The sequence below is a fragment of the Oncorhynchus keta genome, chromosome 4 (genome assembly GCF_023373465.1).
Source record: "Oncorhynchus keta strain PuntledgeMale-10-30-2019 chromosome 4, Oket_V2, whole genome shotgun sequence".
In the NCBI taxonomy this organism is placed as follows: Eukaryota; Metazoa; Chordata; class Actinopteri; order Salmoniformes; family Salmonidae; genus Oncorhynchus; species Oncorhynchus keta.
In genome coordinates, this window is record NC_068424.1 from 55,423,142 (window position 1) to 55,450,175 (window position 27,034).

Below are 27,034 nucleotides of genomic sequence, written 5' to 3' on the forward strand. Positions count from 1 at the left end.
CGGATGTTGTATGTGGAGGATGAGGGCTGCAGTAGATATCTCAGATAGGGGGGAGTGAGGCCGAAGAGGGTTTTATAAATAAGCATCAACCAGTGGGTCTTGTGATGGCTATACAGAGATTACCAGTTTACAGAGGATTATAGAGTGCAGTGATGTGTCCTATAAGGAGCATTGGTGGCAAATTGGATGGCTGAAGGGTAATGAACATCTAGCCGCTCGAGACCACCCTTACTTTCCGATCTATAAAATGTCTCTGTAATCTAGCATGGGTAGGATGGTCATCTGAATCAGGGTTAGTTTGGCAACTGGGGTTGAAAGAGGAGCGATTACAATAGAGGAAACCAAGTCTAGATTGAACTTTAGCCTGCAGCTTTGATATGTGCTGAGAGAAGAACAGTGCACTGTCTTCCTGCCATCCAGGATCTATGTACTAGGCGGTGACAGAGGAAGGCCCAAAAAGACTTCAGTTACCCAAGTCAGACTGTTATCTCTGCTACCGCATGGCTATGTCCAAAGGGCTCCTTAACAGCTTCTACCCCCAAGCAATAAGTCTGCTGAACAATTAATAAATTGACCACCCTATTTGCATTGACGACCCCCCCCACCCCTTTGTTCTTCCACTGCTGCTACTCGCTGTTTATTATCTTTGCATAGTCACTTCACCCCTACCTACATGTACAACTAACCTGACTAACCTGTACCCCTGCACATTGAGTCAGTACCGGTACCCTCTGTAAATAGCCTCATTATTGTTTGTTTTTTAATTACTTTTTTAAAGTTGAGTTTACTTTGTGAATATTTTCTTAACTCTATTTTCTTAAAACGACATTGTTGGTTAAGGGCTTATAAGTAAGCATTTCACTGTAAGGTCTACACACGTCGTTGTATTCAGCGCATGTGACAAATAAAATTTGATTTGGATACAGTAATTGCAGAGAACAGCAAGTTAAACATGTAACCCAAGTTACCCTCTGTATGTCAAAAGAAACACCTACTGACAGCTTGGAATTCAATTGTATTGGAAATCTGTGAGAGTGGAGACCAGCACCCATCACCGTAGCCTCAGGGAAGAAACACAGAAATACAGTGATAACCTGCAGCACGGGATGGTCTCGGAGGGAATAGTAGATATGTTGACTGAGATTTATGAGGTGTATGAGACTCTGATAAACTATGTTTCTTCCTGCCAGTCCAGAGGTGTATGAAGTGTTGCTGCCGGTTGGTGTGAGTGTTGACAGCCATTCCCGCAGGGAGACGTACGCCCGGGGCACTGAAGATGATCCACAACTCCCCTTGGTGTTTTTACCCAGAGTTCACCAGGACTGACACTGAACACAGATTTACATCCAGCACATCGTTTTGCACATCTCTTCTGTCACCACCACATAGAACTTAAAGCTTCCTTCACCAATGTGCTATTTTTTATATTGGGTTTGGACACATTACATAATATATACTCAATGTATCTATTATACATTGAGTCATACACAATACATTCCATAAGTTGTGAAGAAGGGGATGAGGATAGGCTGATTGAGGAAGTTGCTTATGGCAACCAGTTACTGTTGGTGGTGAACAATTGCATGACCATATGACAGGGCCAACAGAGACGTGAGAATACTAACTGCACACAGACGCTGTATTCACGTTAGCATTCTAACGTGATTGCGCATGAGGCAAGACAGCATCTCCTTCACATAATAACGGTGAAATGGATATTGTGCAAGAGACTCGTACACATTTGTTCTGTTCCGTTTAATTATTTTAGTCAGTAGTCATTAGCAGTCAAGTAAGGAAACACTCCCCAAATGTTACCAATGGGGAAACACATAAGCCATATGCCCATCCTTAGAACACTAACACTTCCACTTGCAACGAAGTGCTTTGTTTTTTCTTCAGCGGTTCATTAGATCCCAGCGGTTACAGTATGTCTAGATAAAATGGGCAGATGTGAAATGAGACGGGGCATAACAATGTTATTGGATCATTAACCAAGTCCACACTGGAAAGACTTGTCTGCAGACTCTGGATTCCCAAGTCTTGGGTGTGAGTGTGATTGGTGTCAGCATTTAGTACAGATCTCTAAAACCATAGTATTGGTATTTATTTGGATGGATGAACATCCCTGTGAGCAATCTCTTAGAGCTCAGACAGAGCAAAGACACTCACGGCGTTACAGACACTTTTAAAGGCATTTATTGATGAAATACACACTAGTTTTCAACAAAAAAAAGCGTCCTTAATATTGTGTGTAGGAAATTCCAGCCCAGTTCTCTACCCAAAACTCCTTTAATGTAGCAATGGAAACCAGTTTATTACATGTGCAATAAAGAATCATAATTCAAAAAAGAGGACAAGCACAAAAGACACCTGAATAAGTGCCTGTGTTTAACCCAGAAACACAACTGTGGAAATGTCTGTCACAGACAACGGCAAAACAAGAGAAACAAGACCAAAACTAAATCCAGCCATTTCATATCCGGGTGCATTAGTGTAGTCTGAGATTCCTGGTCACCCCCAAGACCAGGAAGGCATTTTTGTGACCTGAGGAATTGACTGGAAAGCAAAACAAAACAAAGTTAAATTGAGTTTTTACGCTGAAGCCTGGAACCATCTGAGAAACGTATATTGCGTATATAACCACATTGCCAGATTTACATTTGTTTTTCTTTTACCCAAAAAGGAGCACAGCTTGTATTGGTCGTTTACAGAGAGCATTGCGCAGAGGTGATCACTTAGAATAATACAAAAGAGGGAGGACAGTTACAAATTCATAATTTAAGCCGTACAATATTATGCATGAGTCTTGTATGTTTTAAACAAACAAAAAGGTCAATCATGAACACGGGGAAGGATATCAAATCTCTTGACATTTTTCAAAAACAAATAAGCTACTGTAAAAGTCATAACTTTACAGTACAAATAAATAATAATAATTATAATACAAAATTCGGACAGATTTATATCGATGACGACCACATTTATGGCTCATGAGGGCCTGCCACTGTGAAGGTTGGTAACTGTGGGCTTACTTCCCTACGAGTTGAGGGAAAATATGACTGTAACTCCTTAGTCTATATCGAACCAACATTTATCTGGCTAATTAACTCGCGTTGACATCCAGACCACATCCCGTTCCTCTTTCTCAGTCTAGGTTCCTAGTTGCAGGGGATAATTTGACGCCTTTGAAATGGACAATTGAAATGGAAATCTCATGTTGAAGTGAAAGCCCATTCCAGACAGTTGCCCGTCAATTGGCACCACCTGTGAGACTGTGATTCACTCCACTTTGGCATAGCACCGTCAAGAGCCAAGCTGCCTTTCTGAGTTAGTGCAGTGGTGCGGTGCCACCCTGGCCCGACAATCTGTATTTTTTGAGTGTTTCATCCAGACTAGCCGTCTGAGTGACCCCAGTCACACGTACCTGGTCGCCTGGGTGATTACAGAGCTTTACAGGAGAGCTCAGGGGACCAGAGTAAAAAAGAGCCATCACACTCAGTGAAGACTGTTATTACAGGAACAAGCACGGACATTTTGAGACCACCTGGAATACTTTGATGTCTATCCAGGGTATCCGGTCTAAAATGACTGCCACTGTTAAGACTTATCGCTCTTTAAAAAAAACTGTGTTAAAAGCCTCCTCATGTAGCATGTCTAGTTCTGGTCTTCATAAGTGGCATTATGACAACTCAATTCGCTGGTTGTCAATAAGGCAATTAGACTATTTATCAGTTCCTTTATAGCTCGCCCCAACCGCAGTGTGGATAATTCGGAGATAACAAGAAATGAGAAAACAGGAGTTTATGAGTTGAGGCCGTGGTTTCCACACTGGCAACGATTCAGTCTGGATGCAAACCCCGGTCTGCAGTGAACACTGTGGGGGAGCCTGTAAGCCTCTTAGCCTGGCTGTCAAGTGAAGCAGCACTGATGTCTCAATGTTGGGCTGATAAAAGCGTGAAGATCGATCCAATCCACTGCTTCGGAGGTGGAACCTGCCCGCACGTTACTCCACACACCTCTCAGGCATACTATTATGGTCTCCTGGGTATGAGTTAACTTTGGAAACATTCAAACAACAATACCTCTGCCGACTTTCCTGGCACTGAATGCACCCGACCAATGTCTAAAAACGGCTAGAAGTCATAAAAGTGTAGTGAGTGATAAAGAAAACCAACTGTGGAATGAGATTTCTGTACCAATTACATAGAGAAGAATGAACAACTACAGCTAGGACTGGAATCCCCATGCTTTTAACTGAGGTTACTGTGGCTCGCATGAAAATACCCCAAAATAAATACACTCTCTCTCTCTCTGAAGCTGAATGATTTGGGTTTATAGCTACCCCAGCTTTTCTGTATTTTCAATAACACTCCTTCGCGGTCCACAACTTTATTGACCATTCTCTCTGTTCCATTTCCAGAGCAAGCCTGGACCGTGGGGAAAAGCAAAACAAACAAATCAACAAGAAAAAGCCAGCACATTTTTCCTCTGCACAGAGAGAGCGAGAGAGACAGTTGTGACAAGAAAAGACAGGGCTCCGGCACGTAGGCACTAGGCAGGTCGTCACGAAGCCCGACTAGTGAGTGACTGAACTACTATCAGTACCCGGAATCCACTGCACTCGTTTTAACCCTCTGAAGCTGATCTGCACAAGATTGAGTTAGAGAAAAGAGGTTAGCACCACACTCAGCTCCAAGAAGAGAGAAAAGAGGTTAGCACCACACTCAGCTCCAAGAAGAGAGAAAAGAAACGCAAAGCACCAGCCTTCACGGTGGCAGAGCCCCCAAAACAAGACCCCGTCGCCGCCCCCATTCTGTCCCAGAGATCACATCACAGGGATCCTGAACAGTACTCACGTGCATACAAAACAAGTTGAGAAAAGAAGATCTGAGACTCATAACAACACCATGTAACATGCCTTTCTTCCAATTATACCAGTTCTTAAAGGAAAACTCAACCCGAAAACTATGCAAAATGCATCACACGGGGGATGATTTATGTCATTTCTAAGTTACATATCTTGAAAACTTGAGTGCCGACAAGCAAAGCATTTTTGGGACTATATCAACAATGGACTAATGAAACAAACACCAAACGACGATATTGGGGTGGAATTTTCCTTTAAGAAGCCATAGATAATGCTGCGAAATAGTGACTACATCATTTTTCTCTGATAGCTTTTTTTGCAATACGTAATGATTCCATGGCTATTTTGAGGGCGTACCGGCTAATATGCTGTTCAAACAAAGCTAATGTACATGTATGGGGCCTGTAACACAAAATGCATATTTCATTCACACTACAGACAAGGGGTCAATAATGACAAATAATACATGATTAATACATGATTCGGCTCTTGGATGGGGTAAGCTAAGGTCAAAGGCTGAAGGTAGTGATAAAAACAAGAAATGAGTCAGATAGAACTTATGCATATTGTGTTGCCATATGCATACCAAACATATTTCACACCATAAGACATCACATCAAATACCAAGGTGACCTGTGTATAGTCAAAGTATGGAAATGATTTTTAAAAAACAAAATACTTATATCAATATATTTATGCATTTACTGATAGGGGGGGACTGTTAACCAAATATAAATACATTTTGGTTAAGCTGGATTCCGTAGAGACCTGTATGAAAGTCTTTTTTACATAGTATGCACCTGTAGAAACGTATTTGGACTGTGTACAAGACCGACAGCTTTCCTTGCATAAACACAAGGAGGGGAACAAACAATTATTGACAGAAATATTGACAGTGCAGTGAGGTAATGCTATGTGAGGTCTGAAATGTTATTTTAGGGTCCAGTTCAAGGAAAGGATATTTCAGTTGCACTGACGAAAAAGGTGGCCGTGACTATGAATTAAGACTGTTCCGGTCCCTCCGTGCCTTGGTTCCCGTAATACACAGTTAAGCCATTCAGCTCTGAAGTACTTTCTCCCCCAACTCTCATTAGATACACTCAAATAAGCACTCAAATTAGAGCCACCTCCCAAAGGTCAAAAAGTAGATTTTGATAATATCATATAAAAAAATGATTTTATTTCATATGCTCAAAAGAGTATTACTCTTCAATATCTGAGTGTGCTTCTTTAACATAATGAAGAAACTCGAAGCTCTTGTGATATTAATAACATCTCAATTTCATATTTGACTATCTGTTTCAAACAGCTCTCTATCTCAGGTCACATACTGCTGTGAAATAGATGATATCTCAGCGACTTTCATATAGCTCACCACGTGGAAATACAAGGGGAAGTCAAGGGGTTTTTCAAGCTTTTGGCACTAAAGGTAGCGATGAGATAGGGACAGAAGGAGATAGGGACAGAAGAAGGGATGCCCTGTACATGAAGATCACCCAGTGGAATACATTCTACTAAGGAGTAGGACGCTATAATGCTATCAGAAGCTGGCTGCTTTTGTAGACGGTCTCAAATTCATATATTGCTCATACGGCAATGCAACGTCATTTCAGACCCCTTTCTTCTTCTTTTTTTTTACACGGCAGAAGATTTGATATATTTATTTGATTTCTCTCTCAGACAAACATCGGATGCCCTTCTATATACCGACAAGAAGTCTTCTCTGCATTAAAACTCTAACGTACCCTCCAATGCTACATTCGAGTAGCCCAACAATATAGCACTTCTGGAACTTTTCCTAACAGTCTAAAGTCTCTCTCCTACTCCTTTCAATCTCTCTCATAATGACATTTTATGTACAATATTGTTATATAGAACATAAATTACTACACACTTGTTTTTGCCTATTCACAATCAACGTTCAGCAAATCCCAGAAGCAAATTAAAAATCAAATAAAAAAAATCAGAGGACAATTCAACAACTCAATAAACAGCTTAGAAACAGTCTTATCATGTAACTTTATACTTTCTGTGCTCCCAAGACTCACTGACTTTAACCTGAAAAAGAAAACGAATGGTTAAAAATCCTCGTCCTCCCCTTTTTTATCAGTTAATGAATGTCCGAGGAGTGAAGTCTGTAGAAAACAAAATAGACGGTAGAACGATCACCCGACATCTTGTTCATGTGTAAACAGAGCACCAGTAGTGTCTTGGTTCCATGTCTCTCACCTGTACAAAAGTATAAATATATGCTTTTTCTCTCTAATTTTTCACATATCTAGGATGTATAGTGGACAAAAAAAAAGGTTGTTTTTCCAAACCCGCCAGTGGTGCAGTATCTGTGCTGGGGTTCGTTGTTTGCTGGCTTGTGTGTACTTTTGCTCTGGTGTGTTGGTGTTGCGGTTGATCGTCTCTGCATAAATAGTACGTTGCACAGTCCTGGGCCACTGGGCCAAAACAACCGTTCTGTCCGACTACAGCAAATCCATTTTGGGCCTGTAATGCAGCAGGAGGGGGGATTTCTGGAATACAAACAAAACAAATGACAGAGAAAGACTGACTGAAAACCATGCAGCTGGCATAATGTACTTCTAAACAAATGGATATGCTACTACTTTGTTTCTATCCTTTCTTAGCCTCTAGTATACGTCACCTGGATTTAAAATGACCAGCTTGGATCGTAACATACACTTCACTTTATCTTGGGGTTTTATGTCATCGTAGCAATTCGTGAGAGAAAGGGTCTCAAAATAGTTTCAGGAGAACAAGCTGTTTTCTTAACTGAGACCCCTGTGTGTAGTGATGGGAAAAGCGAGGCTTTCTCGGTCTTTGCGAGGCTTTCTCTGTCTTTGGGGCTTTCCCCAAATTGTGCCGGAAAATGGTTAATGACTCGGAGCTATTAACACGATGCACATTATAGTGACATCACCTGGTTAGCAATGACAAAGCAGCATGTGACGTTCATATGGAAGTCTTTTCCAGAACATTAATCAAACCTCCGTGGCGCAGCGGTTAGTTGTGGGTGTTAACACTCTACGCTTTTAGAGAAAAACTCAAATGGATCTTCTGCTGTCCCCATAGGAGAACCCTTTTGGGGTTCTACTGGAAACCAAGAAGGGTTATCCTATGGGGACAACCGAAGAACCATTTTGCAACCATTTTCCCTAAGAGTGTACAATCAGCTACCATTACAAGTTCGCACCTTCCATCATGGGTCCCTTTTTTGCTGTGAATCCCTTTTTATGCTGTCAAAAATTGTGAATATATGTCATTATTTCAGATGCTATAGACAGAAGCTTATTCTACACTAAATAAAACAAATTGTTTGAACAACAATGTGCAAAAAGCGTGGTGTTGCATAATTTTTGGGGGAAATAATATGTCTTCGCTGGGGTTCGACCCCATTCCCTGTCATCAGTGAGTGTTCTGGTCGCCGAGACCATGACTCTACATGCTGAGCTGTTCAGGTGACTCGACAAGAAGAAAATCCTAACTACATTGTAGGCCTAAGTACGGTATCCAGTAGAGGTCGTGTTTTAAAGCAACTTGGAATCGAAGATAGCACTGGAACCACAGCAAAATCTGTGGCATTTTGCAACACACGGTTTGAAAAACCACATGATCAAACAAAGCTTCGGGTGCCATTGATCATGTGACAATGTTACTTTGAAACGGGTGTCGGTACATTGTGTCAGATCAGTAGTGCTTTGAAAACGGAATCGGAGCACCGGTGCTCCGGGATCAAATGTTCCATCACTACCTGTCTGCACAGCTTTTCAGCATGCATATCTGTGGATGATCTATGCAGAGTACATACATTCAACAGAACCTGAAAAGCAATATTAAAATGTCAGGAGACTTATATTAAGAAAGTATTACCTTAAATCTCCATCTCGTCACGACAACGAATTTCAAAGTGTGGTCCTTCCCCAAGATTTCTTCATTGCATAAAATGTCCAGCTGTGTGAATGGGAGATATAAGAACGCCACATGTATTACCATTTTACTGGAAGGAAATACCCCTGCAGGGCATGCAGAGAGTAAATCCCTCTTAAGCTAGGGGTGTTTAATGCTGTGACAACAACCCGCATGACCAGAAACATGCTCTGCTATGATAACAGTTCATATGTTGTCCTTCTGAATCGGGCTTGTGTCTCCCATTGCCGTGGAATTCTAAAATGAACCCTCCAAACACCGCAGCTTTCCTTTTCCTCTCACTTTCACTCAGCGTCAAACCATCTCCGTTTCTTGGAGAGGAAAGAAAGATGGCACCGTATATTTGACGGTGGGCCCGTAGCACCTTGCGCATGGAGGGCTTTTGGAAAAGCACAAAAAGCGTATTTGTAGACAACACGAATCAAATGCCGCCTTGCCAATCCACTCCTCCTCCTTGGATTAAAGTTTGATATTCTGTGAGGCGGCTGGCCGCATTTGCATTCGGCCAATCAATACTCTCCCTAACACAGACGCTGAGGGGCTAAGGGGAAAGGGAGAGAGGAGAGGAAGCCAGTGTGAAGCAGTACTGCCATAGCAGCACCTACTGGTAGCTGGCTGTTCCTTCTTTTTATGTTTTTTTTCTCCTTTTTGTCCCCAATTTCAAGGTATCCAATTGGTAGTTACAGTCTTGTCTCATCGCTGCAACTCCCATACGGACTCGGGAGAGACAAATTTCGAGAGCCGTGCGTCCTCCGAAACACAACCCAACCAAGCCGCACTGCTTCTTGACACAATGCCCATTTAACCTGGAAGCCAGCCACACCAATGTGTCGGAGGAAACACCGTACACCTGGCAACCATGTCAGCGTGCACTGCGACCGGCCCGCCACAGGAGTCGCTGGTGCGCGATGGGACAAGGACATCCCTGCCGGCCAAACCCTCCCTAACCCGGATGCGCTGGGCCAATTGTGCACCGCCTCGTGAGTCTCCCGGTCCCAGCCGGCTGCGATAGATACTGGGCGGCTGGATGTTCCTTCTAACAGAGAAACAATGTTTCTTCCTTGCTGTTTTTGCCTTGGTGTCAGTTTAAAACCGTCTTGCCACATCAAGACATACAGAAATAATAGACAGCGTGTATTCGAGTAGTGATTCAATTATTGATATTATCATAATATGAAAGAATGGACACACTATCCAAAGATGTGTTTGGGGCCTGGGAGACATGGCAACAAGTTCGAAAACTTATAAGAAAAAATTAATTAATTATAAGACACATGGTGTGAATGACGCAACGCATTCAGCTCATGTGGGCTGCTGAAATATCAAGATGGATGCTACAATTATCTTACAGCTATACCAATACAACCCATGGGAAAGTGATGCGCTGTGCTTTGACACAGCGGGGGCTGTTGACGCACACTTCCGCTGTGTGTTTGCCGTTGAAAATAGATTTGGTTGGAACAATGACTCTTAATATTCAATAGACAACAATAGAGCAGCCGACAGCTGTATTGCGCTACGGACGCTGGTGATGGAAGCGTATGCGGTGAAGACCACCCACACACACTCACACACATCTTCATGACAGACAGATACCAGAGAGAAAAGGCTAATTGAACACCCAGGATCTCCCCCATACAGTTATGACAGGCAACTCACAACGACATGACAGAAAGCAAATTATATTACAAGAGCTTATTTCCCCCAGAACATATGGTGGATGGTAAACGCTTTGTGAAAAATAATGACAGCAGAGAGTGTTTGTGATGGTGCATACAGATTCACTGCCTTCAGAAGAACAAGAATGCCTTGTTAAAAGTGATCACCTTTCAGTTTAAAGTGCATGGGAAGGGCTTAAAGAGACAGCTAGTCAAAACCACATCTTGGGGCCTCCTTAAAAATAGGTCCTTTATCACTGAACAAATGTTACAGAGTCCAGGTCAGTATCAGCAGGTAAACCAGGAAAAATCCCCCCCCCACCCTTGCCATAAAGTGTGTTCGACGTACCTCATTAAACGATGTCAGGTTAAGCTTTTTGGCGATGAATTTCTTGAGGTGAAGGACCGTGGCTTGAGCCGAGCAGCGGATCCACTTGCGCTTCAGGTCGCGGAGCTTGCTGCTGTTGCACTCCAAACAGATGCTGACCTGCAGGAGGGAAGACAAACTACAAAATGACTGAGGTGGAACTTGAATTTTCCTTTCAGGCGTCTCAGTAGTCATGAAGGCAGACCAGATGACTTATCTGAACTCTCCTGTGCTGAAAATACAGTGCATCAACCACTTTCCATCCTACGTTTAAAATACCATTCCACATGAGACTTGCTATCCAAAGGTATCGTTCGTGGTGACTCTGTGCCATGTCATTGTCTCAGTACGCCAGGAGAGTGGCACACTTTTGGAGCATGGCAAAACGAAGATGGAGCCGCAGGTGGCTTGGCAAGGCTGTGCCTGAAAGAGTCATGTTGCATTACCAGCAACAGTCCTCTTCCTCAGATTGCCATACAGGCACAGGCAAAGTGCCCTGGTAAAGTGGCTTTCTCGTGCCATTTTCAGGTGATTTCTTGGGATCCGGGGATGGAGTAATAGAAACAGGGTATTAACGCCACCATCTTTCTCCCTCAAACATCAAGAGATCCAGAAACAAATAAGGCTCTCCAAAGTTATGCTTTAACATGAAAATCATCTCAACTTGTAAATAAATACTCCTCAGCCATGTAACGTATTGAAAGCAAAGACTGCTGTAAAGTGTAAAGACTGCTGTAAAGTGTAAAGATCACTGTAAAGTGTAAATGGTTGGTTTTCAATGGAAAAAGCAATGAAGGAAACGTTATGATGCAAATGAAGGCTTCGCATTGAGAGAGTGAGAGACAGAGTTAATGGTAGTTCAGCAGCAGTCTTCGGGGCCATTACATTAGTGGAATCATTAGGGAACTGCCAAGCTGGTATGACTCGCAGCAAATTCACAGATATGACTGATGCAATAGCCCAGCATATTGAGTAAAGGAAGGTCTTTGAAGCAGCAGAGCACACCTTTTCTCTCTTCTTTTGAGCTGTGTAATGAACAGAAGACGACATCAAACGTTTAAGGAGAAAACGTGAAATGACTTTATAGATTCAATGACTAGAGATTAAAATATTTTACATTTACATTTACATTTAAGTCATTTAGCAGACGCTCTTATCCAGAGCGACTTACAAATTGGTGCATTCACCTTTTGACATCCAGTAGAATAGTCACTTTAAAATAGTGCATCTAAATCTTAAAGGGGGGGGGGGTGAGAGGGAATACTTATTATTATTATTATTATTTTACATTTCAGTCAATAGTTATGTCCATATTCAGCAGCCCAAAATCACCATCCTGGACTTAGATAGCATGGTGTCAGTCATTATAGTTTTTCTAAAAAAATGTTTTTTGATCACATAACAGATCAGAGTCCTTGTATCGTTTTTTATCGGGAGCTCATTTCCCTTGAAAAGAACTGACACCAAATACACTCTCTCCATTGTCTGGAAATCCTGGATGTGCAAATTCAATTGTTTGTGCCTCGGCCAGATGTGAGCAGACATGGCTCTGATTCATTTTTCTTTCGTGGTTCTGCTTCCTTTCAGTTTCAGTATTGTGCTGCTCTCATTAGCCTGCCTTGGCTTCCCTTCACACCCCAAGGTCAACCTTTAGAAGGTCAGCCAGCAGACATGGTGGGAGAAGTCCAAACCCAGCCATGCATGGCCCTCTCCTGCTGTTATTACTACTAGCAACTAGAGTTGAGGTGCTGTTGTAAAACCTCACTTAAAAGAAAAGGTAGTTATCGTCCTCTCTGTCCTCTTTTCTTCTGTTCTCTTTTCTGTTATCAACCCTTTCTGTACGACCTCTCTCCTCTCTGTCCTCTTTCCTTCTCTTTTCTGTTATCAACCATTTCTGTACGACCTCTCTCCTCTCTGTCCTCTTTCCTTCTCTTTTCTGTTATCAACCATTTCTGTACGACCTCTCTCCTCTCTGTCCTCTTTCCTTCTCTTTTCTGTTATCAACCATTTCTGTACGACCTCTCTCCTCTCTGTCCTCTTTCCTTCTCTTTTCTGTTATCAACCCTTTCTGTACGACCTCTCTCCTCTCTGTCCTCTTTCCTTCTCTTTTATGTTATCAACCATTTCTGTACGACCTCTCTCCTCTCTGTCCTCTTTCCTTCTCTTTTCTGTTATCAACCATTTCTGTACGACCTCTCTCCTCTCTGTCCTCTTTCCTTCTCTTTTCTGTTATCAACCATTTCTGTACGACCTCTCTCCTCTCTGTTCTCTTTCCTTCTCTTTTCTGTTATCAACCCTTTCTGTACGACCTCTCTCCTCTCTGTCCTCTTTCCTTCTCTTTTATGTTATCAACCATTTCTGTACGACCTCTCTCCTCTCTGTCCTCTTTCCTTCTATTTTCTGTTATCAACCCTTTCTGTACGACCTCTCTCCTCTCTGTCCTCTTTCCTTCTCTTTTATGTTATCAACCATTTCTGTACGACCTCTCTCCTCTCTGTCCTCTTTCCTTCTCTTTTATGTTATCAACCATTTCTGTACGACCTCCCTCCTCTGTGTCCTCTCTTTCACTCTCCATTAACCTAATCTCCTGTCTCTCATTCCTTTCTTCACCTCCTTCCTTCCATCCTCTCTTTTTCACTCACGTCGTCTTTTCCCTCTCCTCCACAATTTCATAGCAGACTCTCTCATCCACAGTGACTTATAGACCTTCTATCTACCCTCCAAATATTTGTTTTCTTTTATCTCTTTTTCACATCCTCCCCTCAACTGTCTCCATTTCACCCTCTCCATCTCTCCTGTGTCTCACCTGACACTTGACAGCAGTTCACCCCTCCCTGTATTCTATCCACAGAGCCTAGCTACAGCTGCCCTATTAGCTATTCTTTCCACACTCCATTCCTCTGCTGAATACCAAAAGAGCGGGACCTTGGACCCCTGGTTCAATCTCCCAGCCAAGCGTAGACGACGTGCCGCTTGGCTGGGTGTGGACGGGCATATTTTCAAAAACGGACATGTTGCTCATTGCTCTGTAGGGACAATGGCTAAATGGTAAACAGCCAATCTCCTAAAGCTATACAGTCGTGACGAGTGTGCGACGGCTCCTTTATTGAAATGACTGTTTGTGGATACGACGGCGACATGCAGCTACAATAAAAGCCCTCTATGCATTATTGATATCATCCACAGGGCTGAGAAGTTACCTGAATACAAATGACATCAAGATGGAATTCATGTAAAACCGTCGCCCATTTTGAATGGGTTATCTGTATGTGTGTCATGCTGGGTTGTAGCTTTACGACTCAAAACAACCATAGGCCTAGCATGTTGTGAACTGATAATTAAAAAAGATTACCTATTACCCAGGGGAATGTTGATTAGATTACACTTTACATTACGAGGCTCGTAATTTCATGCCATCCAGACATAGGAAATGAAAGATGAGCTTGGAGATGACTCCTTCCTGTCCTGCAGGAAATGAAGGAGGCATGTGGTGGAAGGGCACCTACCTGCTCGTCGCTGCGGTGATAATCGTTATCCTCCTCCGGTTTCTCCTCCGCCGTTTCCTTTTTGTCTGCGTTCTCTGTTTTCACCTCGCCTGTTGTCAACCAATGAGGGAAGTAACAGTTAGTGGTAATAGAGACTATTAAGCCAAAGTTCTTTCGTTTCTATTAAATTCATCATTTGGATGTTTCAACAAATGAACAAATGTAACTTCATCAAGCCATTGTTCTACAAAATGACCACAGACAGTTACGAGTGACCGATCTGTGTTACCTTTAATCTTGTGGACAAGACATAATTGACTTTCATGCCTGCTCTCTTTGTTGGCTAAACACAAGCAAACGCTCATTTGATGCCAGAAAACAGGGCATGCTTCTTTCTAATTAACTAAATGGCCTGTATTCAACTGTAGTCTCCATTCATGCAGAAGCACATTTATTAGACAATTACGTGGCCCAAAGTGTCAAGCAGTTTACTTGACTTGTCCACCATCGAAGCATATCCCTCCATTACAGGACACCTATTAATCAAGGCAAACCGATTCATTCATTCACTAATTTGCCATTGTGCCAGGGGAGGGGAGCTAACATCAGACCTTTCTTTGGTTTAAATCGGCCTCAGGGAACCATTTGACCATCTCCTCAAAAAGATGGAAGGAGATGGAGAGTTGGAGCTGGAGAAAGGTTATTAGAGAGTAAGGGCTGATGGTCACTGGCAAGAGGAGGAGAGAAAAGAGTCTTCTCCACACACCGGGGTAGCTAAACTGGGGAACATAGTCTTAGAGCGGTGAGGCCAGCTCTTGTTCAACAAAACATACTATTGTTGGCTACAGTGATTTGGGTCACTGTGATGGAGAACACCTTGGTAGAAAGGGCCATGACAATCTCCCAATCGGGGTCAATTGAGTCAGTTCCGTGACGGCAAAATGAGGGACGTTATCTGAGCTCAGTTGATTAGGTAGCCCCTTGTTTGTGGACAGCCATTTTCTCCCTCTCTCTGATTGGCGATGGGACTGGGGCCCATCTTCTATTGTTCTCCTTTCGCTCTTCACAGCCCATCCCAAAGGGGATTGGCGGTAAGGCTTGAGATAATCCCAAGTGTAAACAGAGTGATTGCCGTTCAAGTGACGGAAAATTGGATACGATTCACCTTCAGCCAATCTGAAAATAACTCAATGACACTAAGTATAAAGTGGACATTGTTTCCATTTTGGGAATAATTCTAGGAATAAGGCGATTGGACAGTGCTCTGATTGTAAACGCTGATATTATCGAGTCTTAAAGACAATAAACTAGTGGGCTAATATGAATCCTACATGTGACAGAGAAACTGGTGGGCTAATCTGAGTACTACATGTCACAGAGAAACTGGTGGGCTAATCTGAGTACTACATGTCACAGAGAAACTGGTGGGATAATCTGAGTACTACATATCACAGAGAAACTTGTGTGCTAATCTGAGTATGACATGTCACAGAGAAACTGGTGGGCTAATCTAAGTACTACATGTCACAGAGAAAATGGTGGGCTAATCTGAGTACTACATGTCACAGAGAAACTAGTGGGCTAATCTGAGTATGACATGTCACAGAGAAACTGGTGGGCTAATCTGAGTACTACATGTCACAGAGAAACTGGTGGGCTAATCTGAGTACTACATGTCACAGTGAAACTAGTGGGCTAATCTGAGTACGACATGTCACAGAGAAACTGGTGGGCTAATCTGAGTACTACATGTCACAGAGAAACTGGTGGGCTAATCTGAGTACTACATGTCACAGAGAAACTAGTGGGCTAATCTGAGTATGACATGTCACAGAGAAACTAGTGGGCTAATCTGAGTACGACATGTCACAGAGAAACTGGTGTGCTAATCTGGGTACTACATGTCACAGAGAAACTAGTGGGCTAATCTGAGTACTACATGTCACAGAGAAACTGGTGGGCTAATCTGAGTACTACATGTCACAGAGAAACTAGTGGGCTAATCTGAGTACGACATGTCACAGAGAAACTGGTGTGCTAATCTGGGTACTACATGTCACAGAGAAACTAGTGGGCTAATCTGAGTACTACATGTCACAGAGAAACTGGTGGGCTAATCTAAGTACTACATGTCACAGAGAAAATGGTGGGCTAATCTGAGTACTACATGTCACAGAGAAACTAGTGGGCTAATCTGAGTATGACATGTCACAGAGAAACTGGTGGGCTAATCTGAGTACTACATGTCACAGAGAAACTGGTGGGCTAATCTGAGTACTACATGTCACAGTGAAACTAGTGGGCTAATCTGAGTACGACATGTCACAGAGAAACTGGTGGGCTAATCTGAGTACTACATGTCACAGAGAAACTGGTGGGCTAATCTGAGTACTACATGTCACAGAGAAACTAGTGGGCTAATCTGAGTATGACATGTCACAGAGAAACTAGTGGGCTAATCTGAGTACTACATGTCACAGAGAAACTGGTGGGCTAATCTGAGTACTACATGTCACAGAGAAACTAGTGGGCTAATCTGAGTACGACATGTCACAGAGAAACTGGTGGGCTAATCTGAGTACGACATGTCACAGAGAAACTGGTGGGCTAATCTGAGTACTACATGTCACAGAGAAACTGGTGGGCTAATCTGAGTACTACATGTCACAGAGAAACTAGTGGGCTAATCTGAGTATGACATGTCACAGAGAAACTAGTGGGCTAATCTGAGTACGACATGTCACAGAGAAACTGGTGTGCTAATCTGGGTACTACATGTCACAGAGAAACTAGTGGGCTAATCTGAGTACTACATGTCACAGAGAAACTGGTGGGCTAATCTGAGTACTACATGTCACAGAGAAACTAGTGGGCTAATCTGAGTACGACATGTCACAGAGAAACTGGTGTGCTAATCTGGGTACTACATGTCACAGAGAAACTAGTGGGCTAATCTGAGTACTACATGTCACAGAGAAACTGGTGGGCTAATCTAAGTACTACATGTCACAGAGAAAATGGTGGGCTAATCTGAGTACTACATGTCACAGAGAAACTAGTGGGCTAATCTGAGTATGACATGTCACAGAGAAACTGGTGGGCTAATCTGAGTACTACATGTCACAGAGAAACTGGTGGGCTAATCTGAGTACTACATGTCACAGTGAAACTAGTGGGCTAATCTGAGTACGACATGTCACAGAGAAACTGGTGGGCTAATCTGAGTACTACATGTCACAGAGAAACTGGTGGGCTAATCTGAGTACTACATGTCACAGAGAAACTAGTGGGCTAATCTGAGTATGACATGTCACAGAGAAACTAGTGGGCTAATCTGAGTACTACATGTCACAGAGAAACTGGTGGGCTAATCTGAGTACTACATGTCACAGAGAAACTGGTGGGATAATCTGAGTACTACATATCACAGAGAAACTTGTGTGCTAATCTGAGTATGACATGTCACAGAGAAACTGGTGGGCTAATCTAAGTACTACATGTCACAGAGAAAATGGTGGGCTAATCTGAGTACTACATGTCACAGAGAAACTAGTGGGCTAATCTGAGTATGACATGTCACAGAGAAACTGGTGGGCTAATCTGAGTACTACATGTCACAGAGAAACTGGTGGGCTAATCTGAGTACTACATGTCACAGTGAAACTAGTGGGCTAATCTGAGTACGACATGTCACAGAGAAACTGGTGGGCTAATCTGAGTACTACATGTCACAGAGAAACTGGTGGGCTAATCTGAGTACTACATGTCACAGAGAAACTAGTGGGCTAATCTGAGTATGACATGTCACAGAGAAACTAGTGGGCTAATCTGAGTACGACATGTCACAGAGAAACTGGTGTGCTAATCTGGGTACTACATGTCACAGAGAAACTAGTGGGCTAATCTGAGTACTACATGTCACAGAGAAACTGGTGGGCTAATCTGAGTACTACATGTCACAGAGAAACTAGTGGGCTAATCTGAGTACGACATGTCACAGAGAAACTGGTGTGCTAATCTGGGTACTACATGTCACAGAGAAACTGGTGGGCTAATCTGAGTACTACATGTCACAGAGAAACTGGTGGGCTAATCTGAGTACTACATGTCACAGTGAAACTAGTGGGCTAATCTGAGTACGACATGTCACAGAGAAACTGGTGGGCTAATCTGAGTACTACATGTCACAGAGAAACTGGTGGGCTAATCTGAGTACTACATGTCACAGAGAAACTAGTGGGCTAATCTGAGTATGACATGTCACAGAGAAACTAGTGGGCTAATCTGAGTACTACATGTCACAGAGAAACTGGTGGGCTAATCTGAGTACTACATGTCACAGAGAAACTAGTGGGCTAATCTGAGTACGACATGTCACAGAGAAACTGGTGGGCTAATCTGAGTACGACATGTCACAGAGAAACTGGTGGGCTAATCTGAGTACTACATGTCACAGAGAAACTGGTGGGCTAATCTGAGTACTACATGTCACAGAGAAACTAGTGGGCTAATCTGAGTATGACATGTCACAGAGAAACTAGTGGGCTAATCTGAGTACGACATGTCACAGAGAAACTGGTGTGCTAATCTGGGTACTACATGTCACAGAGAAACTAGTGGGCTAATCTGAGTACTACATGTCACAGAGAAACTGGTGGGCTAATCTGAGTACTACATGTCACAGAGAAACTAGTGGGCTAATCTGAGTACGACATGTCACAGAGAAACTGGTGTGCTAATCTGGGTACTACATGTCACAGAGAAACTAGTGGGCTAATCTGAGTACTACATGTCACAGAGAAACTGGTGGGCTAATCTAAGTACTACATGTCACAGAGAAAATGGTGGGCTAATCTGAGTACTACATGTCACAGAGAAACTAGTGGGCTAATCTGAGTATGACATGTCACAGAGAAACTGGTGGGCTAATCTGAGTACTACATGTCACAGAGAAACTGGTGGGCTAATCTGAGTACTACATGTCACAGTGAAACTAGTGGGCTAATCTGAGTACGACATGTCACAGAGAAACTGGTGGGCTAATCTGAGTACTACATGTCACAGAGAAACTGGTGGGCTAATCTGAGTACTACATGTCACAGAGAAACTAGTGGGCTAATCTGAGTATGACATGTCACAGAGAAACTAGTGGGCTAATCTGAGTACTACATGTCACAGAGAAACTGGTGGGCTAATCTGAGTACTACATGTCACAGAGAAACTAGTGGGCTAATCTGAGTACGACATGTCACAGAGAAACTGGTGTGCTAATCTGGGTACTACATGTCACAGAGAAACTAGTGGGCTAATCTGAGTACTACATGTCACAGAGAAACTGGTGGGCTAATCTGAGTACTACATGTCACAGAGAAACTAGTGGGCTAATCTGAGTATGACATGTCACAGAGAAACTGGTGGGCTAATCTAAGTACTACATGTCACAGAGAAACTTGTGGGCTAATCTGAGTACTACATGTCACAGAGAAACTAGTGGGCTAATCTGAGTATGACATGTCACACAGAAACTGGTGGGCTAATCTGAGTACTACATGTCACAGAGAAACTGGTGGGCTAATCTGAGTACTACATGTCACAGAAAAACTGGTGGGCTAATCTGAGTACTACATGTCACAGAGAAACTGGTGTGCTAATCTGGGTACTAAATGTCACAGAGAAACTAGTGGGCTAATCTGAGTACTACATGTCACAGAGAAACTGGTGGGCTAATCTGAGTACTACATGTCACAGAGAAACTGGTGGGCTAATCTGAGTACTACATGTCACAGAGAAACTGGTGGGCTAATCTGAGTACTACATGTCACAGAGAAACTGGTGGGCTAATCTGAGTATGACATGTCACAGAGAAACTGGTGGGCTAATCTGAGTACTACATGTCACAGAGAAACTAGTGGGCTAATCTGAGTACTACATGTCACAGAGAAACTAGTGGGCTAATCTGAGTACGACATGTCACAGAGAAACTGGTGGGCTAATCTGAGTACTACATGTCACAGAGAAACTGGTGGGCTAATCTGAGTACTACATGTCACAGAGAAACTAGTGGGCTAATCTGAGTACGACATGTCACAGAGAAACTGGTGGGCTAATCTGAGTACTACATGTCACAGAGAAACTGGTGGGCTAATCTGCGTACTACATGTCACAGAGAAACTAGTGGGCTAATCTGAGTACGATTCACAGAGAATGTATTTTTCTCAGTGAATTAGCTTTTACATAACTTGTTGACCATCTAAAAACATATTTGTCTTCACGGAGGATATTGTCGTAAAGAGTCGGCATGTGAAAGAGAAAGAGCGAGAGAGGAAGAAAGAAAGACGAAACGAGAGATAACAAGTAAGAGAAAGAGAACACAACAGTGAGAGAAATAGACAGAACAAAAATATGACAGTGAAAGCCTTTTTGAGCCCTTGAAGTGAAGGTGCCATTATAGATGCATCCATTAGCACACTCATGTCATTCCCCGCTTCGGGGTTTGGCTCTCAGGAAATCTGGGAGCAGGAGCTGCCGTCTGTCATTAGCCCACGAGCTCCACACTATCTCTGTTTTGCTGGGCAGTGAGTGCAGACAAGGGTTTAATTTCTGCTAGGATTCTGTCAATGTAAGTGTGTTAGCCATGGCTCAGCCCAACCTACAGCGACTGTGGGGGGTAGCACGAGAGCAGTTCCACTTCCATTTGAGCGTTAATTACAAGAAATCAGAAAGGTTATTAAGCAAGCGATTAGGTCTGCTCTGTGACGACCCTCTGGGCACGCGTTTACAAAAACCCTCAGTGTCGGGCTGGGATGGAATGCGGCCGTGCATTACAGCCACCGCCACTTTCTCACACTGATTGGGTTGGGCTGAATCAAGAAACAAGGCGATACTAAGTGGAGGAAAATAGAGGACGGATATGATGAGATGTGTGTGCCTGGGTTCCGGCAAGGTGAGCTGGGCTGTACCATTGCGTTGAGGATCTAGATGTTTCATGCTGCACAGCTCTCCTTTGATGTCCCCGGGCACATCCATTCCCAGCTTCTGATAGAAGTCTCTTTGTTTTTTTATCTCCGCTGCAGGAGTGGGGAGGAGGGAATGAGAGAGAGAGACACAAGGGAGAATTAAGGCCTTGCTTTGGCTGAAGGTGCCTGTCACTAGGGATTCTTTAAGTCTGATATGGAGCAGTATTTTTCTCATTACAGTCCCTCAGATACGTCAGTGAATGCACATGTCAAATCCTTGATAGATATTCCAGGGCTATGTGCTTTGGGATGTTAGTTATTCAGTAACTCCGCCTCAATCTCACGGTACAAACAGATTGTAAGGAAACAGGGTTGAGAGATGTGTATGGGCAGAGAATAATAGTGAAAGTTTAATGTTATTGGTGAAGGGACAAGGAAGAAGATAAGCCAATATGAGATAATTACCCTCTTGTAACCCCGGCACCAACTTGTAGACAATGTCTTGCATTGTCCGGTCATGGCTAGAGGAAAAGAGATGAAATCTAGAAATGAGAAATCTAACAATTTATACTGACAGTTTAAGATATGTTATACCCTGCTTACTCGGTCTTGTTCGGAAGCTTTTATTTTACTGTAACTGACGTTGGCGAGACAGTTAAGATCATTCGATTTGTAAAAAGATGAAATACATAAATGCTGATCATACACACCTCCTAAATGTCAGCAGCATATGCTTGATGTGTGAACACCCTTTACCATGAAACAGCGAGTGACGGCTAAACGCAGCGCCTCAACCACTGCCCAGCACAGCAGTGACCATACTCTATTTCAACAGCTGAAAAGCATTGTGACTAACAGGACCCAGTGGGGTGTGTTGTGATGGCACGAGGACCCTGGAAATATATGTGGTGTTCCTGCAATCTGGAGTGAAGGTCATTCCATCTATTTTCTGCTCAGGACCACAATTAGCTGATTCTCTCCCCAAGGCTGGCGAGACCCGACCCCTTACCACGGCGGTAGCCAAACTTTGACTCGCCTAAACACATCAAGGTGCGACAACTTTTTGACAGAACCCTTGAATGCACAGGGGCGTGGGGGTGGATGGAGCTTAAATTACTTTTTCGCTTAAATATGCAATGTGCAAGATTTCCTAATGCTCGATGATGACACATACCCTTCATTTTTGGGAGAATATGCCGTATCAGGAATGTTTTATATATATATATATTATATATATATATATATATATATATATACAGTAACAGTCAAAAGTGTGGACACACCTACTCATTCAAGGGTTTTTCCTTGGGTTTTTCCTTATTTTACTATTTTCTACATTGCAGAATAATAGTGAAGACATCTAAACTATGAAATAACATATATGGAATCATGTAGTAACCAAAAAAGTGTTTCAAAAATCTAAATATATTTTATATTTGAGATTCTTCAAAGTAGCCACCCTTCGCCTTGATGACAGCTTTGCACACTTTTGGCATTCTCTCAACCAGCTTCATGAGTCACCTGGAATGCATTTCAATTAACAGGTGTGCCTTGTTAAAAGTTCATTTGGGGGATTTCTTTCCTTCTTAACTCTTGATACTACCCATCCCGGGTCCGGGAGCATAATCATCAACTGACACTAATTAGCATAACGCAACGGACATAAATATTACTAGAAAATATTCCTATTCATGAAATCACAAGTGAAATATATTGAAACACAGCTTAGCCTTTTGTTAAATCACCCTGTCATCTCAGATTTTGAAAATATGCTTCACAGCCAAAGCAAGACAAGCATTTGTGTAAGTTTATCGATAGCCTAGCATAGCATTATGACTAGCTAGCAGCAGGCAACCTTGTCACGAAAATCATAAAAGCAATCAATTTAAATTGTTTAGCTTTGATGAGCTTCGGATGTTTTCACTCACGAGACTCCCAGTTAGATAGCGAATGTTCCATTTTTCCAAAAATATTATTTTTGTAGGCGAAATAGCCCCGTTTGTTCTTCACGTTTGGCTGAGAAATCGACCGGTCACGACAACGCCAAAAAATATTCCAAATTAGCTCCATAATATCGACAGAAACATGGAAAATGTTGTTTATAATCAATCCTCCAGGTGTTTTTCAAATATCTATTCGATAATATATCAACCGGGACTGGTGGCTTTCTTAGTAGGAGAGAGAAACAATATCCGCATTTGTCCTTTACGCACCAAACACTCTGAGAGACTTCAGCTGACCACTGACGCAATGTTGACGTTTAGGCTCATTTTTCAAAATAAAAGCCTGAAACTATGTATTGTGACACTAGACGCATTAGGGAAGCCATAGAAAAGGGAATATGGTTGATATCTCATTCACTGCTCAATAGGAACGCATAGGAACGCAGAGCTTTCTAAATAAGAGTCCCTTCCTGATTGGATTTTTCTCAGGCTTTCGCCTGCAATATTAGTTCTGTTATAATCATAGACAATATTTTTACAGTTTTGGAAACTTTAGAGTGTTTATCCTAAGCTGTCAATTATATGCATATTCTAGCATCTTGTCCTGACAAAATAGTTGTTTACTTTGGGGACGTTATTTTTCCAAAAATGAAAATAGTGCCCCCTAGATTCAAGAGGTTAATGCAGTTGAGCCAACCAGTTGTGTTGAGACAAGGTAGGGGGAATATACAGAAGATAGCCCTATTTGGTAAAAGACCAAGTCCATATTATGGAAAGAACAGCTCAAATATGCAAAGAGAAACAACTGTCAATCATTAATTTAAGACATGAAGGTCAGTGAATGCAGAAAATTTCAAGAACTTTTAAAGTTTCTTCAAGTGCAGTCGCAAAAACCATCAGGCGCTATGATGAAACTGGCTCTCATGAGGACCGCCACAGGAAAGAAAGACCCAGAGTTACCTCTGCTGCAGAAGATAAGTTCATTAGAGTTAACTCAGAATGCAGCCCAAATAAATGCTTCACAGAGTTCAAGTAACAGACACATCTCAACATCAACTGTTCAGAGGAGACTTCGTGAAACAGGCCTTCATGGTCGAATTGCTGCAAAGAAACCACTACTAAAGGACACAAATAAGAAGAGACTTACTTGGGCCAAGAAACACGAGCAATGGACATTAGATTGGTGGAAATCTGTCATTTGGTCTGATGAGTCCAAATTTGAGATTTTTGGTTCCAACCGCCATGTCTTTGTAAGACGCAGATTAGCTGAACGGATGATGGTGGTTCCCACCATGAAGCATGGAAGAGGAGGTGTGATGGTGTGGGGGTGCTTTGCTGGTGACACTGTCAGTGATTTATTTAGAATTGAAGGTACACTTAACCAGCATGACTACCACAGCATTCTGCAGCGATACACCATCCAATCTGGTTTGCACTTATCATTTGTTTTTCAACAGGACAATAACCCAAAACACACCTCCAAGCTGTGTAAGGGCTATTTGACCAAGGAGAGTGATGGAGTGCTGCATCAGATGACCTGGCCTCCACAATCACCCAACCTCAACCCAATTGAGATGGTTTGGGATGAGTTGGACCGCAGAGTGAAGGAAAAGCAGCCAACAAGTGCTCAGCATATGTGGGAACTCCTTCAAGACTGTTGGTAAAGCATTCCTCATGAAGCTGTTTAAGAGCATGCCAAGAGTGTGCAAAGCTGTCATCAAGGCAAAGGGTGGCTACTTTGAAGAATCTCAAATGTAACATATATTTGGATTTGTTTAACACTTTTTTGGTTACTACATGATTCCATATGTGTTATTTCGTAGTTTTGGTGTGTTCACTATTATTCTACAATTATTCTACACTATTATTCTACAAACCTTTGACTGGTATTATATATATATATATATATATATATATATATATATATATATATATATATATATATATATATATATATATATATAGACACACACATATATATTAGCGTAGTACAACTGTATCAGTTCATCATAAGCCCAAAAGTATTTGCATGAAATATGGTTAGATTGCATGAGTTTTCATCCTCTCAGCACCAGTAGTAGTAGAAGTTGTTTTGATCTCTGCCTCTCACACCTAGTTTGAACCTGTTCCATGATTTGTGTTTAAAAAAATAATGCACTGATGTATCTTTCACCTGTTTAAATGTTTGGCATTCATGAGCTTTTTATTTGAAACAAACAACTACTCCGAGATGGGCCTTTCCATTAAAATAGGGGCACATGCCTAATGACTAAATAGCAGGTAGACATTTAAGCTGGCGAACATCCCAGTGGCCACAATACTAATTAGAACCTACTGCCCCAACACCGGCCAACAGATGGACAACAGTCTCTTGTGTGTGTGTGTGTGTGTGTGTGTGTGTGTGTGTGTGTGTGTGTGTGTGTGTGTGTGTGTGTGTGTGTGTGTGTGTGTGTGTGTGTGTGTGTGTGTGTGCGTGTGCGTGTGCATGTACATGTATATATGCATGTATTCTGTTGTTGTGTGTTCCCCCTCCACTCCCCTCTCCTTTGACACGACATTGTTCATTGGACAGTGCTGCTGCCCCCTAGTGGTGGGTCTCTGTGCCGCACACTGATGAAACCCAACACTGAGCGGGTAAGGGGAAAGTGGTTTAATGTCCAGGCTGCTCACTCACCCGATGTACTGCAGTGGGTGGCTCTGGTGAATGACAATCCTGCACGTGGGACAGGTGTTGTTCTCCTCAAGGTACTTCACTAGACAGCTTCTGCAGACTGGAAGACACACAGAGAGACACGCCCCTTCCATGATCAGCATTATGGGTGCCTTGTTCTCCTATCTTTTAGGTTTTAAAAAAGTGAAGCTTTTTGGAGAGAGGGGTTTTTGGACAATGTGAGTCTCGTTGCTTCATGTCTGGGGGTTGTTGAGAGAAAGTCATTTTCACCAGAGGATTATGATTAAAGCTATCTACTGTACACTCTACATTGACATTTGGTAAACGAAGACTTTCCACGTGTGGTACAATGGCTCCCTCTAGGGCATGACTGACCTAATACATTACTTGCGTTGTCACTGACATTCACACAAATACATCTCTATCATTACTACAACTACTTTGTGGGGAGGTTTGCTTGATTGTTGTGATAATTACACTTTATTGTGACAACGAAAATTGATATTCTTGTATGAAACCTTATGCATGAAGCCCTCATAAAGATACAAGAGCAGTGTTACTATCTGAAGACTGTGTATGAGTTCCATCGGCAGGTACTCACAAGTGTGTAAGCACTCCGTGACAGTAGTGGCATCTATCAGGTACCCCTCACACAGGCGACAAGTGATGTGGGCGTTGATGTCCCACAACTTGATCTTCCTGGTTAGCGTCTCAGGGTTCTGGGGAGAAGAAGGACAAAAAAAACATGCTGAGTCCAAACTCAAGTTGTTCTGTTTTGTTGATTTTGTACATTCTAAGGGTTACCTCCCAATTCAGTTTTGAAAAAAGACTAAAAGATAAAGACCTGTCAACTGTCCAACTCATTTGTTTCAAGGTCATGCAGAGTACTGCTTTGTACAAAGTGCCTTCAGAAAGAATTCATACCCCTTCACTTAATCCCCATTTTGTGGTGTTACAGACTGAATTGTGTGTTCACACCCATCTACACACAATACCCCATAATGACAAAGTGAAAACATGTTTTTAGAAAGCTTTGCAAATGTATTGAAAACTAAATACAGAAATGTCTCATTTACATAAGTATTCACACCCCCGAGTCAATAACATCACCTTTGACAACGATTAAAGCTGTGAGTCTTTCTGGGTAAGTC

The 27,034-nt window shown here is 42.5% G+C and overlaps 1 protein-coding gene across 1 annotated transcript in view; it reads right to left on the reverse strand.

Annotated features, from left to right (window-relative positions):
- Positions 1-2,180: 2,180 nt before the first annotated feature.
- LOC118378776 (polycomb group RING finger protein 3) overlaps positions 2,181-27,034 on the reverse strand; it is a 46,959-nt gene continuing 22,105 nt past the window's right edge. The window contains exons 3-10 of the mRNA XM_035765762.2: positions 26,485-26,602; positions 25,887-25,983; positions 21,735-21,790; positions 21,273-21,380; positions 14,335-14,423; positions 10,811-10,948; positions 8,747-8,827; positions 2,181-7,389 (exon numbers count right to left, since the gene is read on the reverse strand). Of these exons, the coding sequence (XP_035621655.1) occupies positions 7,342-7,389; positions 8,747-8,827; positions 10,811-10,948; positions 14,335-14,423; positions 21,273-21,380; positions 21,735-21,790; positions 25,887-25,983; positions 26,485-26,602 (735 nt within the window). The 3' untranslated portion in view covers positions 2,181-7,341. The remainder of the gene's footprint in view (positions 7,390-8,746; positions 8,828-10,810; positions 10,949-14,334; positions 14,424-21,272; positions 21,381-21,734; positions 21,791-25,886; positions 25,984-26,484; positions 26,603-27,034) is intronic.